A 20559-nucleotide genomic window follows, 5' to 3' on the forward strand; every position below is an offset into this window, starting at 1 on the left:
AAAATGTCTATTCTACCAAAAGCCATCTATACATACAATGCACTTCCGATCCAAATTCCAATGACATTTTTTAATGTGATGGAGAAACAAATCACCAACTTCATATGGAAGGGAAAGAAGCCTCGGATAAGTAAAGCATTACTGAAAAAGAAGAAGAAAGTGGGAGGCCTCACTCTACCTGATTTTAGAACATATTATACAGCCACAGTAGTCAAAACAGCCTGGTACTGGTACAACAACAGGCACGTAGACCAATGGAACAGAATTGAGAACCCAGATATAAATCCATCCACATATGAGCAGCTGATATTTGACAAAGGCCCAGTGTCAGTTAATTGGGGAAAAGATAGTCTTTTTAACAAATGGTGCTGGCATAACTGGATATCCATTTGCAAAAAAATGAAACAGGACCCGTACCTCACACCATGCACAAAAACTAACTCCAAGTGGATCAAAGACCTAAACATAAAGACTAAAACGATAAAGATCATGGAAGAAGAAATAGGGACAACGTTAGGAGCCCTAATACAAGGCATAAACAGAATACAAAACATTACTAAAAATGACGAAGAGAAACCAGCTAACTGGGAGCTCCTAAAAATCAAACACCTGTGCTCATCTAAAAACTTCATAAAAAGAGTAAAAAGACCACCTACAGATTGGGAAAAAATTTTCAACTATGACATCTCCAACCAGTGCCTGATCTCTAAGATCTATATGATTCTGTTAAAACGCAACCACAAAAAGACAAACAACCCAATCAAAAATTGGGCAAAGGATATGAACACGCACTTCACTGAAGAAGATATTCAGGCAGCTAAAAGATACATGAGAAAATGCTCTCGATCATTAGCCATTAAAAAAAAAAAAGCCATTAGAGAAATGCAAATTAAAACTACGATGAGATTCCATCTCACTCCAACAAGGCTGGCATTAATCCAAAAAACAGAAAACAAGAAATGTTGGAGAGGCTGCAGAGAGATTGGAACTCTTATACGCTGCTGGTGGGAGTGTAAAATGGTATAACCACCTTGGAAATCGATTTCGCGCTTCCTTAAAACGTTAGAAATAGAACTACCATACAACCCAGAAATCCCACTCCTCGGAATATACCCTAGAGAAATAAGAGCCTTCACACGAACAGATATATGCACACCCATGTTTACTGCAGCACTGTTTACAATAGCAAAAAGCTGGAAGCAACCAAGGTGTCCATCAACGGATGAATGGTTAAATAAATTATGGTATACTCACACAATGGAATACTACGCATCAATAAAGAACAGTGATGAATCTGTGAAACATTTCATAACATGGAGGAACCTGGAAGGCATTATGCTGAGTGAAATTAGTCAGATGTAAAAGGAAAAATATTGTGTAAGACCACTATTATAAGATCTTGAGAAATAGTATAAACTGAGAAGAACACATTCTTTTGTGGTTACGAGACGGGGGAGGGAGGGAGGGAGGGTAGGAGAGAGTTATTTACTGATTAGTTAGTAGATAAGAACTACTTTAGGTGAAGGGAAGGACAATACTCGATACAGGGAAGGTCAGCTCAACTGGACTGGACCAAAAGCAAAGAAGTTTCTGGGATAAACTGAATGCTATGAAGGTCAGCGGAGCAAGGGCGGGGGTGTGGGGACAACGGCTTAAGGGGACTTCTAAGTCAATTGGCAAAATAAATTCTATTATGAAAACATTCTGCATCCCACTTTGAAGTGTGGTGTCTGGGGTCTTAAATGCTAACAAGCAGCCTTCTAAGATGCATCAACTGGTCTCAACCCACCTGGATCAAAGGAGAATGAAGAACACCAAGGTCACACAGTAACTATGAGCCCAAGAGACAGAACGGGCCACATGAACTAGAGACTTACATCATCCCGAGACCAGAAGAACTAGATGGTGCCCGGCCACAACCGATGACTGACTGCCCTGACAGGCAGCACAGCAGAGAACCCCTAAGGAAGCAGGAGAAAAGTGGGATGCAGACCCCAAATTCTCATAAAAAGACCAGACTTAATGGTCTGACTGAGACTAGAAGAATCATGGCGGTCATGGTCCCCAAACCTTCTCTTGGCCCAGGACAGGAACCATTCCCGAAGACAACTCATCAGACATGGAAGGGACTGGACAATGGGTTGGAGAGAGATGCTGATGAAGAGTGAGCTACTTGTATTAGGTGGACACTTGAGACTGTGTTGGCATCTCCTGTCTGGAGGGGAGATGGGAGGGTAGAGAGAGTTAGAAACTGGCAAAACGGTCACGAAAGGAGAGACTGGAAGGAGGGAGCAGGCTGTCTCATTAGGGGGAGAGTAAATGGAAGTATGTAGTAAGGTGTATATAAGCTTATCTGTGACAGACTGACTTGATTTGTAAACTTTCACTTAAAGCACAATAAAAATTATTAAAAAAAAAAATCTTCAGGAAGCCAAATCAGATTATATTTTAAAAACAAGAAGAATAACCCCATGTGCTAGATGTACGAGACCCCAAGGGAGCCTGGGTTGCGCAGGGCAGTGTCCAGGGACACGCCGAGTGCGGCAGCCTTGCTGTTTCAGCGTTGTACGATCCAATGGATTCCACACAGAATTCTGCTCACAGAGAGGCCCACAAACCGAGCGGGCTGGCCATCGGATGGCTGGACACTCACCTCATTGAAGTCACCCACTCTGGGGATGTGGTTCTTCCTTGTCTTCCCCAAGACAGCGCCCGAGTTGGAGACCACCACAGCTGTGTTCCACAGGACATCCCCATGCACGAAGTCCCGCTCCAGGATGGGCGACACCACCACCATGTCATGTTTCTTGGCCAGCTAGAAAGGAAGCGGAGACAGCAGAGCCCTCTGTTCAGATCCACTGTCATGCTTTTCTCGGGGAAGAATTTCATTATCCTGCTACCTGACTAAGCTTGGCCACAGAGCTGTCCTTTGAATTTGCTGTTTAAAAGATGAAATGCCAGGGTCATCCTGATACCCATGCTTAGCTGAGTAAGACTCGAACTCAAATCCATAACCCATTGCTATCAAGTCGACTGACTCATGGCGACACCATGTGACAGAGTAAAACTGTTAGACAGTATCTTCTTGGCTGTCATCTATACATCTATACGTGGACAGATCGCCAGGCCTTTTTTTCATGGCACCACGAGGTGGGTTCCAACTGCCAACCTGTACGTTAGTAGCTGATCACAAACCGCTCACGCCACCCAGGGACCCTTTTGCTCATCCATTATCTGCCCCGTCAAAAAAAAAAAAAGCTCTTTGGTACTGAATTCTTTTTATCTCAAATAAGAACATCAGGACGTGGTGGCCATCAGGATGAGCAGCCCAGCTAGTCATTCGTCCTCCATGCTAATGAGCCTTTCATCACCTTTAGTCTTCATGGCAGGAAAAGGTACACCCAGGCAGAAGGCGATGTTAGGAGCTGTGTGAATGCTGCCTCCATTCCCCAGGCCCCTCTCTGTGCAGACAGGTGTCCCTTTGGCATTAGTGCCCATTCTTTCTCCCATCCTGCTTCAGGCTCACCATCTGCAATGGTCTCCTAACCAGTCCCCTGCCTCTATTTCCACAGCACAGAATTAACAACCTGGTGGATATGAGTTTGCCTTCCTATCACCCAAGAACGCTGATGTTTGGAAGCACAACTCTGTCTTGATTAGAATCATTGTGACTACTGTATTTTTTCACAAATAACGCGCCCACATAAATAACGTGTTCACACACATAACACACAATAATGATGAAATTAAAACCGTTCTGGCACAGGGCAGTCAGCAAAAAAAAAAAAAAGTATAATGCATGAGGTGTTTGTGTAAACGTATGATACAGCTCTGCTTAAAAAATCCCAAGTATGTGTGTAAAATCTGAAAAGGAGACACAGAGGAATGAAAAGGTTCTTTCCTCAGAGGCGAGAATAAGGACAAATCACTGTTCATTATCTCTTTGCTGGAAACCCTGGTGGCGTAGTGGTTAAGAGCTATGGCTACTAACCAAAGGGTCGGCAGTTCGAATCCACCAGGTGCTCCTTGGAAACCCTATGGGGCAGTTCTACTCTGTTCTATAGGGTCATTATGAGTCGGAATCGACTTGATGGCCACGGGTTTGGTTTGGTTTATCTCTTTGTTATGAGATTTTTAATAAGAGCTTTGTTGTTATTGTGGCTAGTTGCCATTGAGTCGATTCTCACTCAGGGAGACCCCATGTGTGCAGGATAGAACTGTGCTCCACAGGGTTTTCAAGGCTGTGACATTTTGGAAGCAGATTGCCAGGTGGCCTATGTTCTGAGCTGCCTCTTGGTGGGTTCGAACTGCCAACTTTTCAGCTAGTAGTCAAGCACTTAGCTGTTTGTACCATCTAGAAAAAAAAAAAAGCCCGTTGCTGTTGAGTCAATTCTAACTCATAGTGACCCAATAGGACAGAGTAGAACTGCCCCATAGGGTTTCCAGGGAGTAGTTGGTGGCTTCCAACTGCTGACCTTTTTTGGTTAGCAGCCATAACTCTTAATCACTCTACCACCAAATTCACATACCATAAAATTTATTCTTTGAAAGTGCACAATGCAGTGGTTTTTAGTATATTCACAGAGTTGTGCAACCATCACCATTTAATTTTCGAACGTTTTTACCACCCCAAAAAGAAGACCTAGCAGTCCTTCCCCCAAGCCCTACGCAACTACTTTCTGTCTCTTTGGATTTGCCTATTCTAGACACTTCGTATAAATGGGAGCATATGACGTGTGTTAAAAAAAAAAAAAAAAATTGTTAGGAGGTTTTAATTAAGAAAAATCAAAACCAATTTCTGCCCTGATGAGACAGGCTACTAGCTCAAGCAAATGGTAAAATAATCGAGTAAAGCTTTGGATATAGATTTAGACATCCTCAGTTCCCAAGGAGCAGCTCTATGACTCGCTGGCTGTAGAACCTGTAGGTGTCATCCCAGGCCACCCCATTTGGGCTTCAGGTCCCTCGCCTCAAAAAGCCACTAAAAGCCCTTCCGACCCTGAAACGCTATAATGTAAGTGAAAGGACACTAAAAAAAAGGTGGCAAATAGTCTTATCTATAAAACAAGCACCAGGCTGGTATGTTTTCCTTGGTGGACAGCCACACCTGACAGCTGTGGCCGTGGGCTGCAACCTACTCGTGTTTGGCAGCTACTTTCGGAGGAGGCATTAATGTTCAGTTAATGTTCTACCTTCTGACAGAATCTGGTGGTGGGCCCGTCCTCCGCGGACTCAGCAAATTCTGTCCACGGAAGCTTCTCTCTCGTACAGAAAGCAAAGGGCATAGCTGAAATCGGAAAAAACAATCATGAATAACACCCAACGTTCATGGCTCTGGGCGGGCTCCTCAGCCTGGCAGTGTAGGGGAAGGGACACCACAGAAGAACAAGACCTCAGGAGCGCTGGGGCAAATGGCTTCCTGGACCCGATCCCGGCTTAGGGCACTGGGCAGACCCTACTCTTCTGGGCTTCATGGCAGGATCAGGGGCTGGGTTGAATGTCCTTCCTACAGTCTTAAAAAAGCAACTGCAAACGCTACAGCAAAAAGTGGCTCCCGGCCAGCAGAGCCTCAGCTGCTGGCCCACCTACCTGCAAGGTGGTAAGAGCTCAGCCGGCCAGAACTCCTTGGGAGAAGTATCAGCGGCCACTGAGGACGGTGCTGGGCCCCTCGGCACTCCACCATCATGACTGCCTCCTCCCAAGGACGGGAGGGCTTCTTCAGGAATAAGAAAGCCACCCATTGATGACCCCACACCAAGCCTGGGTACCACTGGACGGGACATGCACCTCCAAGGAGAAATGCATTCTTCCCAGTATCCTGGGTGGCATGAGCAGTTCGTGATCAGCTGCTAATCCAAAGGCTGGTGGTTCTAACTCAGTGGCACCGTGGAAGAAAAGCTTGGCAATCCGTTTCCCTAAAGATTAAGCCCAAACAAACCCATTGCCATCAAGTTGATTCTGACTCACAGCGACCCCACAGGATAGAGCAGAACTGCCCAGTAGGGTTTCCAAGGCAGTAGTATTTTTTACAGAAGCAGCTGCCACATCTTTCTTGCACAGAGAGGCTGGTGGGTTCAAACTAGCAGGGGAGCGCTTAACCACTCTGCCACCAGGACTCTTTTTGCTAAAGATTACAACCAAGAAAACCTTATGGAGGAGTTCTACTCTGTAACACATGGGGTTGCCATGAATCGGGGGGCTGACTCCACCACAGCTAATGCCTGACTAGATTCCACCAGGGACTCATTCACTAAGAAGCATCAGTAAACACATTGTTTGTTTTTTTTTTTTTTTACCCATAGTAATTTTAATTATGTTAAGAAAATTGCTCAGGGTCTTATAACATGGATGAACTTGGAAGACATTATGTTGAGAAAAATAAGCTAAGGGCCACATGAACCAGTGACTACATCATCCTGAGACAAGAAGAACTAGATGGTGCCCGGCTATAACCGATGACTGCCCTGACAGGGAACACAACAGAGAACCCCCGAGGGAGCAGGAGAGCAGTGGGATGCAGACCCCAAATTCTCATAAGACCAGACTTAATGGTCTGAGACTGGAAAGACCCCAGTGGTCATGGCCCCCAGACCTTCTGTTGCCCCAGGACAGGAACCATTCCCGAACCCAACTCTTCAGACATGGAATGGACTGGACAATGGGTGGGAGAGGGATGCTGGTGAGGAGTGAGCTTCTTGGATCAGGTGGACACTTGAGACTATGTTGGCATCTCCTGCCTGAAGGGGAGGTGAGAGGGTGGAGGGGGTTAGAAGCTGGCGAAAAGGACTCGAAAAGAGAGAGTGGAGGGAGAGAACAGGCTGTCTCATTAGGGGAAGAGTAATTGGGAGTGTGTAGCAAGGTGTATATGGGTTTTTGTGTGAAAGACTGACTTGATTTGTAAACTTTCACTTAAAGCACAATAAAAACTATTAAAAAAAATAAGCTAACTGCAGAAAAACAAATATTGTATGTTCCCATGTTTACTAAATGACATAAATAGGTAAATATACAGAACCTTATGTTTTTTTTTTTAATGTTCATCAGTGGTTGCCAGGGATGAGTGGGTGAGGGGAGAGGGGTATTCACTCTCTAGATTAAAAAAAAAAAAAAAAAAAAATTGCCATCAAGTTGATTCTGACTCACAGCAACTGTCTTAGTCATCTAGTGCTGCTCTAACAGAAATACTACAAGTGGATGGTTTTAGCAAAGAGAAATTTATTTTCTCACAGTAAGGAAGGCTAAAAGTCCAAATTCAGGGCATCAGCTCCAGAGGAAGACTTTCTGTCTTGGTTGGCTCTGGAGGGAGGTCCTTGTCCTCAATCTTCTCCTGGTCGAGAAGCTTCTCAGCCACAGGGACCCTGGGTCCAAAGGACAAGATCAGCTCCTGGTGCTCCTTTCTTGGTGGTATGAGGTCCCCCTCTTTGCCTGCTTCCCTTTCCTTTTTAACTCTTGAAAGATAAAAGGTGGTGCAGGTCACACCCCGGGAAACTCCTGTTTACATTGGATAAGGGATATGACCTGGGTAAGGGTGGTGTTACAATCCCACCCTAATCCTCTGCAACACAAAATTACAATCACAAAATGGGGGACAACCACACAATACTGAGAATCATGGCCTAACCAAGTTGATACACACATATTTGGGGGGACATAATTTAATCCATGACATCCCACCCTTTGGCCCCCAAAAAATCACATCCTCGCAACATGCAAAACATAGTCATCCCATCATATTATAGCAAAAGTCTTAACTCCCAAGCCCAAAATCCAAAAATTCCTCTTCATCTGTGAAATCTAGAAAATAAGTTATCTGATTCCAAAGGTACAATGGCAGAACAGGCACAAGCTAGACATTACCACTACAAATGAGAGAAAATCAAGGAAAAGAAGGAATAACAAGCACCAAGCAAGTCAGCAGAACACATTAGCCCTTAATGCTTTGAAAATAATCCTCTGTTCTCTGAGACAATTTACTCAATGGCCCTGCCCTCCAGCCTCTAGGTATTGGCCATACTCTCTGAATTCTGAGTGGAAGCCCCTCAGCCCTCGGCTTCAGCACCACTTTCCAGGCTCACTGGGACAGCAACTCTGCTCCCTTGGCTTTAGGTGCACTGTTTTCCTCTTCCATCTTAGTGGCAGCTCCACCCTTAGAAACACCGTAGGGCACGGCTCCACCCTTTGAAACTCCTGAGGTCATGGCCATACCTTTTGAGACTGAGGCAGCTCAGTTTCTTGTATTCCTTGTATCTTCAGCTTCTGTTTTCTGGTTTCTTGGCCTCTCGGCTCCTCAGGATTCACACCTGCATCTGCCCTGCTGGGGCAAGTGTTCCAAAGCTCTGTACCTCTACCCATAAGTGCCCGGAGGCATCCCACTCCACCAGGAAGCCTCCTGCACACAAGTACTCAGCTCTCTGGCTTGCGGTCAGCTCTAGCACCGTATTGTGCTGGTCTCTTGGTTCTGCTGCTGTTGGTTCTCTGCTGCTGCAGCTTCTTTGCCACTGCAGGTTCTCTGCTGCTCCTGGTTCTCTATCCATTCACAGTTTCAAAACCACTTCCACATTTTAGGTATCTGTTAGAGCAGCACCCCACTCTCTCGGTACCAAGTTCTGTCTTGGTTATCTGGTGCGGCTGTAACAGGAATACACAAGTGGATAGCTTTAACAAAGAGAAATTTATTTCCTCACAGTAAAAAAGGCTGAAAGTCCAAATTCAGGGCATCAGCTCCAGGCGAAGGCTTTCTCTCCTGGTCGGCTGTGGAGGAAGGTCCTTGCCCTCAATCTTTCCCTGGTTGAGGAGCTTCTCGGGCATAGGGACCCCAGGTCCAAAGGACACGCTCTGCTCCTGGTGCTGCTTTCTTGGTGCTATGAGGTCCTCCTCTCTGCTTGCTTCCCTTTCCTTTATATCTCTTGAGAAATAAAAGGTAGTGCAGGCCACACCCCAGTGAAATTTCTTTTACATTGGATCAGGGATGTGACCTGGGTAAGGGTGATATTATAATCCTATTATAATCCTCTTGAACATAAAATTACAATCACAAAATGGAGGACAGCCACACAAAACTGGGAATCATGGCCTAACCAAGTTGGTACACACATTTTTGAGGGGACATAATTCAATCTGTGACAGTGACCCTGCAGGGCAGAGTAGAAGTGCCCCATAGGGTTTCCAAGGAGTGCCTGGTCGATTCAAACTGCCGACCTTTTGGTTAGCAGCACATGCTTATTATTTCTGGTGATGGGAAAGCTAACACTGAATGAGGGCAAAGTGCACATAGCTTGACAAAGGTAAATGAGTCACTAAGATGTACATAAGCAAAAGGGACTTTTTGGTAATTACTATAAACCAAACCAAACCCACTGCCGTCGAGTCGATTGCCAACTCATAGCAACCCTATAGGACAGAGTAGAACTGCCCCATAGAGTTTCCAAGGAGTGCCTGGTGGATTTGAACTGCTGACCTCTTCGTTAGCAGCTGTAGCACTTAACCACTACGCCACCAGGGTTTATAATTTTGCAACAACAACCAAAAAATATATCTGCAGGTACATATCTATGTATGTATGTGTATGAAAAACAAAAACTAAACCCATTGCCATCAAGTTGATTCCGACTCATAGCGACCCTACAGGACAGAGTAGAACTGTCTCCTCGGGCTTCCAAGGAGCACCTGATGGATTTGAACTGCCGACCTTTTGGTTAGCAGCCATAGCTCTTAACCACGACGCCATCAAGGTTTCCATATATGTGTGTAGGTACATATATATATGTACGTATATATGTTGTTGTTGTTAGGTGCTGTCGAGTTGGTTCTGACTCATAGCGACCCTATGCACGACAGAACGAAACACTGCCCGGTCCTGAGCCATACTTACAATCGTTGTTATGCTTGAGCTCATTGTTGTAGCCACTGTGTTAATCCATCTCATTGAGGGTCTTCCTCTTTTCTGCTGACCCTGTACCCTGCCAACCATGATGTCCTTCTCCAGGGACTGATCCCTCCTGACAACATGTCCAAAGTATGTAGGACGCAGTCTCGCCATTCGTGCTTTTAAGGAGCATTCTGGCTGTACCTCTTCTAAGACAGATTTCTTTGTTCTTTTGGCAGTCCACGGTATATCCAATATTCTTCACCAACAGCACAATTCAAAGGCGTCAATTCTTCGGTCCTCCTCATTCACTGTCCAGCTTTCACATGCATATGAGGCGATTGAAAATACCATGGCTTGGGTCAGGCACACCTTAGTCTTCAAGGTAACATCTTTGCTGTTCAACACTTTAAAGAGGTCCTTTGCAGCAGATTTACCCAATACAATATGTCTTTTGATTTCTCGACTGCTGCTTCCATGGCTGTTGATTGTGGATCCAAGTAAAATGAAGTCCTTGACAACTTCAATCTTTCCTCCATTAATCATGATGTTGCTCATTGGTCCGGTTGTAAGGATTTTTGTTTTCTTTATGTTGAGGTGCAATCCATACTGAAGGCTGTGGTCTTTGATCTTCACTAGTAAGTGCTTCGAGTCCTCTTCACTTTCAGCAAGCAACGTTGTGTCATCTGCATAATGCAGGTTGTTAATGAGTCTTCTTCTAATCCTGATGCCCTGTTCTTCTTCATATAGTCCAGCTTCTCCTATTATTTGCTCAGTATACAGATTGACTAGGTATGGTGAAAGAATACAACCCTGACGCACACCTTTCCTGACTTGAAACCAATCAGTATCCCCTTGTCCTGTCTGAACAACTGCCTCTTGATCTATGTAAAGGTTCCTCATGAGCACAATTAAGTGTTCTGGAATTCCCATTCCTCGCAATGTTATCCGTAATTTGTTATGATCCACACAGTCGAATGCCTTCGCATACTCAATAAAACACAGGTAAACATTCTTCTGGTATTCTCTGCTTTCAGCCAGGATCCATCTGACATCAGCAATGATATCCCTGGCTCCACGTCCTCTTCTGAAACCAGTCTGAATTTCTGGCAGTTCCCTGTCAATATACTGCTGCAGCCGTTTTTGAAGAAGAATGGTGTTGCATTCATCATCAAAAAGAACGTTTCAAGATCTATCCTGAAGTACAACGCTGTCAGTGATAGGATAATTTCCACATGCCTACAATGAAGACCAGTTAATATGACTATGATTGAAATTTATGCACCAACCACTAGGGCCAAAGATGAAGAAATCAAAGATTTTTATCAGCTGCTGCAGTCTGAAATTGATCCAACATGCAATCAAGATGCATTGATAATTACTGGCGATTGGAATGTGAAAGTTGGAAACGAAGAAGGATCAGTAGTTGGAAAACATGGCCTTGGTGACAGAAACAATGCCAGAGATCAAATGATAGAATTTTGCAAGACCAATGACTTCTTCATTGCAAACACCTTCTTTCACCAACATAAACAGCGACTATACACATGGACCTCGCCAGATGGAACACACAGAAATCAAATTGACTATATCTGTGGAAAGAGATGATGGAAAAACTCAGTATCATCACTCAGAACAAGGCCAGGGGCTGACTATGGAACAGACTATCAATTGCTCATATATGCAAGTTCAAGCTGAAACTGAAGAAAATCAGAGCAAGTCCACGAGAGCCAAAATATGACCTCGAGTGTGCATATATAAGTGTATGCATTTGTATATGTATATATGTGTGTGCATGCATATATATTCATATATGTAACAAACCACATGAGGGCACAGTTATGGATACTTCTTAGATATAACCAAACACCTCACGAGATTGATTTTCTGGGTTTGAAGGCTTAGGACCATAGTCTTGTGGGATATATTGGTCAATTGGCATAATATACTTTATGTTCTACACCCTAGTTTGGCGAGTAGTGTCTGGGGTCTTAAAAGCTTGCAAACGGCCATCTAGGACACAACTATTGGTCTCTCTAGTCCAGAACAAAAAAAAAAAAAAAAGGAGGAAACAAAAGATTCGAAGAAAAAACTAGTCTACAAGACTAGTCTATATGAACCACGACCTCATCTACCCCGAGACCAAAAGAACTACATGGTACCCAGCTACCATTACCTGCCATTCTGATCAGGGCCACAATAGATGGATCCCGACAGAATGGGAGAAAAATCTGCAACAGATCCTCAAATTCTTAAAAAATTCCGACTTTGAAACTGGAGGGCTCCTCGAGACTTTTATTGTTCTGAGATACTTATTTTTTTTTTATTTTTATCGTGCTTTAAGTGAAAGTTTACAAATCAAGTCAGTCTCTCGTAGAAAAATTTAAATACACCTTGCTATATAAAAAAAATTTTTTTTTTATATAGTCCTAGTTGCTCTCCCCCTAATGAGACAGCACACTCCTTCCCTCCGCTCTCTGTTTTCATGTCCATTTGGCCAGTTTCTGACCCCCTCTGCCCTCTCATCTCCCCTCCAGGCAGGAGCTGCCCACATAGTCTCATGTGTCTACTTGCTCCGAGAAGCTCACTCTGAGATGCTCTTTAAACCTTGAACTGAAACAAGCTCCTGAGGTCACCTTTTAGCTAAATAACAGGCTAAATAACTAGATTAATGGAAGTGGAACAACCAGAACAGAAATGGGAATGTTCACGCATTGTGAAGAATGTGACCAATGTCACTGAACGATTTGTCTAGAAATTGCTGAATGGGAAATTAAACTGCTGTGTAAACCTTCACTGAAAACACAGTAAAACATTAAAAAGAAAGGACAATTGCTCAGGGCTCTATTTATGCTACCAAAACAAATATAAAATATTCTCTGAATTGCAAATAGAAATTCTCTCTATTGAGATACAGTGAGAAGAAACCCACAGAATCAAAAGTCACAGTACATGTTTACACTACTTATGAGCTATGAGAATAAACACCGACACCTTCCTTTCTGAAATAACTAGGTCACATGGTTGCCAAAACGATTAAATGTGATGATATGTATGGACATGTCTGCATTTCTCAGCAGAGAAATAGTAAAATAGTAGAAGCAGGTACTATGTAGAAACAGCACGAAAATCATTAAACTGATTTTAGTTTGCCTTTTCTTAAACAGTAGAGGCATATATATATAGTGACAGTACAGACATGTTTGTCACCCCCATGCACACCCGGTTCAAAGTGCTACTTCCTCGGGGCAGGGAGTGCAATGGGGGAGGGAAGGGGGCCAGGGACCTTGGTCTGTGTGTAATGTTGTTCAAGGATCTCAGCCATGCTTGGAATATCTGCAACATGTGGACTCTTGGATATCTTTAATATCTGTAGATATTTAATATCTGATGGTGGGAACTGGCATGTCATCATTTCCCTTATCACTAGTGAGGTAAGCCCCTTGCCACCTGTCCACTGGCCATTCTGGATTATCTCTGGGCGTTCTCAGTCACACCCTTGGCCATTTCCTACTGGGTTGCCTGTCTTCTCCTCTTCCTTCGGACTACTCAATTCCTTGTCTGGACCAATGCAGGATACTGTGCATCTCCCTCTCACAATAACCCAAGGCCATTCCTTTCAGGGTACACCTGCTGGCAGCCCAGCAAGAGCAGCCATGGTCCACGTTCTGAGTAACCTGCGCTAAGACTTGCAGGAAGCACCACGATGGGACTGGGTGCTGCTGCAACTGGCTGTGGCATGAGGTGCGGCCTGTTTGTGGTAATAAAAAACCAGCTGCTGTCACGTGGATTCCGACTCACGGTGACCTCATGTGCACCAGGGTAGAACTGTGCACCACAGGTTTTTAACTTTTTTTTTTCCTGTGGTAAAAACAAACTCAACAAAACATTTGCCAATTCAACAATTTCTACATGTATAATTCAGTGGCGATTATGTTCTTTATGTTTTGTAACCATTATCGCTATCATCGTGGGGTTTTCAATGGCTGATCTTTCAGAAGTAGATTGCCAAGCCTTTCTTTGGAGGTACCTCTGGGTGGACTTGAACCTCAAATCTTTTGGTTAGCAGTTGAGCCTGTTCACCGTTTGTACACTCAGGGACTCCAGGTGGTAGTAAAAGTGGCCCCCATTTCCCTAATACCCCCCTCATGCCAGGCACCGTGAGAAGCCTGGTAATGAGCAGCTCCTCCTGTGACACCCGGTGAAGCAGGTGTGACTGACCTCATTTCACAGAGAAGGAAGAGAAGCCTCAGTCTCCACTTCCTTCCAGCCTCAGGACACCTGGTCCTAAAATTGTGCCAGAAAGAAGGTGCCACCAATAGCATTACCACCACTATCCGCCCCCCCTCCGCCCCACACACACAGGTAAGTGGACAGCAGTTGCTGCCAACAACAGCTTGGGGGCCTGGCTCAGGATGCCTCAGGCTTGCCTCTGGGAAGAGGGATTAACTATTTTAAGGAAGCCAAAAAAAAAAAAAAGCTGTTGATAACAAAAATGTCTGTTAAAAATGTCTGTTAATGACCATTAATTCTCAGCTTTTAGAACCTTAGCAGAGACTCAAGTGCCCCAAGGGAATAAAACCTCCCATTTCTCCATTTTGTTCCAAATTTCTCCATCTCCATTTTAATGTCTTCTCTTCCTGTTTACACAAGCTCTGTAATGTAAACAAACTCACAGAAGAAGGCTGTGGACTGGGGCCGGGTGAGGCTGGCTGCAGAGTCCCAACCACCATGGCGTTTTCAAGCAAGAGGGGGAGTCAGTCTCCAGACTCAGACTGGCCCTGCTCTAGAGGGAAGGGGACGATTTATAACTCAGTATGGCTGCAAGTAGGAGAGCCCCCAGGGCCCCACAAAGGAGGGGCAAATGTTCTAGGTATTGAGGGATGAGCAGTTTTCCAGGCCCAAGAAAGGGAAGAAGTTGGTTGAACAATCCAGTAGGTATTTTGTAGTGCCCGCCATAAACCAGAGGTTGTTGTCACTAACGATAAAAGCAGTGGGGAGTAGGGATGGGAAAGACAGACAAAAAATGCAGGCACTGAGAAGGCAGACAAATCAAGAGTCACGCAAACAAGAGTGGAAATACAGTTCTAACAAGAAACATAAAAAATGACACGGACATCTGTGGAGACGGCGGATGGCAGATTGGACATAAGTCTTTGCTCTTTCCTGAAACCCCGCCAATACTAAAGGGATTTTTATGTAAAGGTATAAACAAAGGTGGGGCGTTGAGAGAGGAGACCAGCAACAAAATATGAAATCTGGCAAGCAGGGCGATACAGGTATGTATCTCGGCTGATCTGAACACCGAGTCCCCAGCAGTCGAGAAGGCCACCACAGACCCCAGAGCTCAGGCAGCCAAAGCCCTGTGTACGCCTGAAGGTGGAGAAGTGAGAGGGGGTTAAACAAGGAGGACTGGTGGAGTCTGATTAAGCAGTTTGATGCCCAGACCCTTCCCCCACTCTAGGAATAGAGACTTGCCTCTTCCCCCTAGAGACGGCTAGAGGCTCATTCTCCAGAGAGCGTTCCACAGAGGGTCTCTGGCCTTGGAAAAGCCTGGATGACAAAGAGGGATGTGTCAAGAAAGAAAGATTGAGTAAACATCAGCACACTGGGGCCCAGTCCTCTTCCTTCTTGGCAGGAGATTAGAAGACTTTTCTTCTCTGGGAACGTGAGCAGCCTGAAAATAATGACCTGAAGACACCAGCAACATGGATTACCTAACAAACAGCTGCACCAGACCATCCTGTAAGGAATCTCAGAGGATGAGGCCCTCCACACACTCAGAATTTGCCATCAACTCTTTAATTTCTAGCTATTAAAATATAAGCAGACAACTAGGAAAGGAAAAAAAAGACCAATCTGAAGTAGGGACTACGTAGGGAGAAAAAATATATATTATGTAATATTAATTATCCTTAAAGAGAAAATATTGCAACCATGAAACTAGAACAAGATGTGATAGAATAGGAATTTGTAGACCACCAAAAGGAACTCTTGTAAATTAAAAGTATGATAGCAGAAATGAAAGAATTAATAGGACTAAATGACAAATTAGATGAAATCTCTCATAAAATTGAGCAAGACTACAAAGAGAAAGAAAATAGGACATAATACATAAGAAAGTTAGGGAACTAGTCCAGGGTTGCAACATCCTAATAAATGGAATAATGGGAAGAGGAGAGAGAAAATTTAGGGGCAAAAATCACCAGTGAAACAATACAAGAAAATTTCCTAGACCTGAAGGACCCAAGTTTTTAGGCTGAAAGGACCCACTGGGTGTCTAGCAGAATGGATTAAGATAGATACACACAACAGTACATCATTATGAAATTTCAGAGTATTAGAGAAAAAGAAGATCCTAGAATCTTCCAGAGAAGCATAAACAGTTAATATACAATGGATCAGAAATCAAAATGATTTAGGACTGCTCAACAATATCCAGAGCTAGAAGACAATGGAGCAACGTGTCAAACTTCTGAAGGAAAAGTACTTCTAATCTAGAATTCTATACCCAGCCAAACTATCAAACACTTTTGAGAGTAGAAGGAACATATTCTCAGACATGCAAAGTCTCAAGAAATTTACCTTCTACGTGTTATTTCTTAGAGAACTACTCCACCAAAATGAGGGCTTAAACCAAGAAAGAGGAAGATGTGAGACAGAAGAAACTCAAGAGCGAGGCAGGGGGACTCCCCAAGATGATGGGTCAAAGGAAATCCCAGGATGACATTTGTGCAGACAGTAGAAGGGGCAGCTCATTCAGATGAGAGCGGTCAGAAGGCTCAAAAGGTTCAGGACAGGTTCCTTTAAGGAGGTAAAATGGGTAGACTGTTTAAGAGAATTTAGGAAACCAGAATAAAGTTTGGGATTGACTTTGTGGCAAGTATGTAGGAAACAAAGCCAACTTCAGGGAAAAGAAGGTTATTCAGGAAAAGAAATCAAAGCTTACAAAGTGGCTTGGCAGAGAACAGATGAGGGATGGAACGGGAAGGGTCCATGTGTGTGTAGGGGGTAGGAGGAGAGAAGAACAAATACTATCCTCATCCACACTGAGGAGTCCACAGATGATGCAAAGCAGAAAAGTCAGGAAACCACCACAGAGCAAAGGGAAATCCAAAGACTCTGGTGAGGAGGATAAATACTTTTTTCGTAACAGACTTTGTAGACTCATTTGACTCTAAACCATGAGCATGAATAACATTGATAAAAATACAAAAAAATAAACAAAAGGTACATGATGCCAGGAGGGGACTCAACTTTAGCTAGGGAGGTGGTTCTGAGTGGAGACCTGAGGGTTGAGCACGGTTAACAAGGCTGTGGGAGGGGAGAGCATTGCAGGCAGAGGCAACAGTAGGTGCTGTGGCTGAGCTCAGCAGAGATGAGGCTGCAGAGGTGGGAAGGCACAGACGGCAGCAGCGATTATTCCCATAAGGTGTGGAGAGCAAATTAGCAGGGCCCAGACCGGAGGGCGCAGGTGCCAGTTGGAGGCAGGTAATGTATGCTTATGTAGTGACCCCAAATTACATGTGTGAAATAGGTAATGTGTGACTTGGGCATTTAAGCTAAGCTGTAAACAATCTAAAACTGAAAAGCAACTTTTCTGTCCTAATTTTTAATATATTTAGCTACCTTATACACCTGCTTGACTTTGATATGATGTGGCACAGTCCTTAGTTTATCATGTTACGCACCCCAGTGTGCACCTGATCATGAACCTGTGATGTGAGTCACCCTGATGCTGTGTGAGCTGGTCCTTCCCCATACCAGACCAGAGGGACTGAACCCAAACTCTGGGCTTTGCTCTTCCAACAAGAGCAAGGCAAAAGTAGAACAACTCTGTCCACTGAGACTCTGACCTTCTCCGAAGACTGAGATACTGCCAGGCTCTGCCCACAGCCACTGACCTTGGACCCCAGCTATGAGGGACATCCACCGGAGGACGAGCCACTGGTCAAACCTTCCTCCCGAGACTACTTGTCAAAGGTAAACACCTGACGGCTGAAGATTTGGATTTAATTCTTGGACTACCTTTACCCTGCCCCAATTCTCCAGGTCTACATGAATGTCTTGGAGTCTTGCCTGTGCTCCATGCCATGACTACCTTACGATAAACTAAATGACTTTATTATGACAAGCCTGAGCATTTCTATACTTATTTAAAATAACCCCCCCCACAAGACAAGGCAATCACAAAAGCTGAGGGGAAGCTGATGGTGGTTTGGTTCAGGGCAGTGCTGAAGAGGTAGGGAGGAATGAGTAGACTCAGATCATTCAGTAGGCAGAAGTGGTAGGACCAGACCACAGACTGGGGCACATGCGAGGGCTACCTAGGCTCCTGGTGTTATTGATAAAGAATTTTTCTAGGGATGAGAAAAGAAAGGAAATGTTTATAAAAATCGGTAGCAGACACTCTTGACAATATGGAGATAATACACTGTTGTTTGAAGGTGGCAGAGAAAGCAGCACCACAAAGACTTACTCCAAGCTTCCTGGAAACAGATGATGTTGACTCCACACATGGCTGCCACCTCTGTGATGGCCTCAATTCGTCTGTGAAGGGCGGAGACCTGACAAAGGAAAGCGAGGATTAAACCCAGTTTAGTTCTACTGGTAAGGCCATTTTTAGGAGCTCATTCAACACACAGGAAACGCCCAACCCCCGACCAGGTGCATGATGGTGAGTAGGGTAGGGAGGTTCTGATGCTTGATTCTTTCATTAGGGCAAAAATCTGCAATAAGAGGTGGGCACTTGGATGCTGGCTAGCAGTCTTTGTGAGCCTCAGTTTCCTCACCTGCAAAATGGGGAGAACACCACCTGAGGTTGCTGAGAGGTGTGGAGGAGAGGACATGTGTCACTTATAGCAATCAGGGTCCACACACAGTGGGGCCACAGCACCCTGTGCTCATGGCCTTGGCTAGCCCTCCCTCTGCCCCGGATGCAGCCCTTTCCACCATCCTGCACCCATGGGTTTGGGCACCCTTGTCCTGCCACTTCTATTCTCCCAAGTGCCTGATGTGTGCTAAGCACTCTGCAGGAACGTGTCCTCTCTCCCCCCACCCCACCCTTGACTCCAATCCTCCCCGACCACACCACCCACCCTCCCAACCCTCCCATCCTCAGCAGGCTGAGTCTTGGGGTGACTGGTGCTCCCAGGCTTTTGCATCCTGCGGCAGTGCTGTCCCATGGTGCTGTCACTGTCTGTCCCTTGCCTGCCACTCCCATGCCCCACAAGCTCCTTGGGGGCAGGAAAAAAGCATTCTGATCTTCTCTGTGTCCCCACCATGCTGCCTGGCTCCCAGGAGAGATTTAGAAGTGTTTGTTCAAAGAACAACCAACAGAATCAGGCTGAGAATTCAGAGCACAAACTCTTCTATATTCTGTCTCTCTCCCGGTGTGGCTGTCCATGTGAGGGCTCCAGGGTTCGGTGGACAGAGCCCCAGCCATGAGAGCACGCACACATCTGCTCGGTGTTGCCAGTGCAAAGCATTCTAGGTGCTGTGGGGGCGAGAACGACATCCTGCCCCTAATCCCTGATAATCCGAATGCTGGTGGTTGTCACTGCGACCTCATATACAACAGAACAAAATGCTGCCTAGTCCTGTACCATCTTCACAATCCTTGGTATGTGTGAATCCATTGTTGTCAGTTCATCTCACATAAGGTTTCCCTCATTTTTGCGAACCCTCTGCTTTACCAGATATATTCATAAACAGCTGATCCAAACACAAAAAAAGGAATTGAGAACCAAAAAACCCAAACCAAACCCACTGACATCAACTCGACTCCAATACGTGGCAACCCCACGTGTTACATAGTAGAACTGCTCCACAGGGCTTTTTTGTTGTTGTCATTGCTGAGAATATACACAGCAAAACATACACCAATTTGACAGTTCCTATTTTTTTTTACATGTACAATTCAGTGACGCTGATTACATTCTTCGAGTTGTGTAACCATTCTCACCCTACTTTTCCAAGTTGTTCCTCTCCCATTAACATAAGCTCACTGCCCCCTAAGGTTCCTGTCTAATCGTTCAAGTTGTTGTTGTCAGTTTGATCCCGTATAGATAGCTCTTAAAAGAGCTCAATGCTCAAGGCAGACATTCTTCACTAGTTAAGCTAAACTATTGTTTGATTTTAAGAAGTCACAGGGTTTTATTGGCTGTAATCTTAACAGAAGCAGATCGCCAGGCCTGTCTTTCGTGGTGCCACTGGGTGGGTTTGAACCGCCAAGTCGAGTGCAAACTGTTTGCACCACGCAGGGGCCAGAAACCTTTTATTCCAAGAAAAGCAAGACAGGGCCATCAGACCTCCCGTGTCTCGGAATACCTAAGAATTCTCTAGCATACTACATCTGAGGAGCCCTCTGAAGAGAAAGCCCTGAAGGTTTAGGCAGCTGGAAGAACACGGTGAGAAGCATATAAAACAAACCACCTGCATCTGTGACAACATGTTTCCTTAGGGAAATACAAGATGCATCTGTTATACTTGTACACCACCTATAAGGTCACAGGGATGCCCGTCATACCCCTGTAGCCCCGCAGGCACCGTCAGCTGACCATTCTAGGTAGCGTGTGTCCCCGCCTCTACCTCGGCTTAACCAGGAACACAGATGGCCCAGCCCTATGTAGGCTGGCAGGAGACTAAGGCAGAGTCCTGTGGACACAGCACCAGCCGCCAAAAGCGCACCCCCC

The 20559-nt window shown here is 45.0% G+C and overlaps 1 protein-coding gene across 1 annotated transcript in view; it reads right to left on the reverse strand.

The window, feature by feature from the left end:
• Positions 1-20559, reverse strand: part of UPB1 (beta-ureidopropionase 1) — a 47996-nt gene that overhangs the window by 20616 nt on the left and 6821 nt on the right. Inside the window, exons 3-5 of the mRNA XM_023559196.2 lie at positions 18345-18432; positions 5193-5287; positions 2654-2815 (exon numbers count right to left, since the gene is read on the reverse strand). Coding sequence (XP_023414964.2) covers positions 2654-2815; positions 5193-5287; positions 18345-18432 — 345 coding nt within the window. The remainder of the gene's footprint in view (positions 1-2653; positions 2816-5192; positions 5288-18344; positions 18433-20559) is intronic.

Source organism: Loxodonta africana, chromosome 19 (genome assembly GCF_030014295.1).
Source record: "Loxodonta africana isolate mLoxAfr1 chromosome 19, mLoxAfr1.hap2, whole genome shotgun sequence".
Lineage (NCBI taxonomy): Eukaryota > Metazoa > Chordata > Mammalia > Proboscidea > Elephantidae > Loxodonta > Loxodonta africana.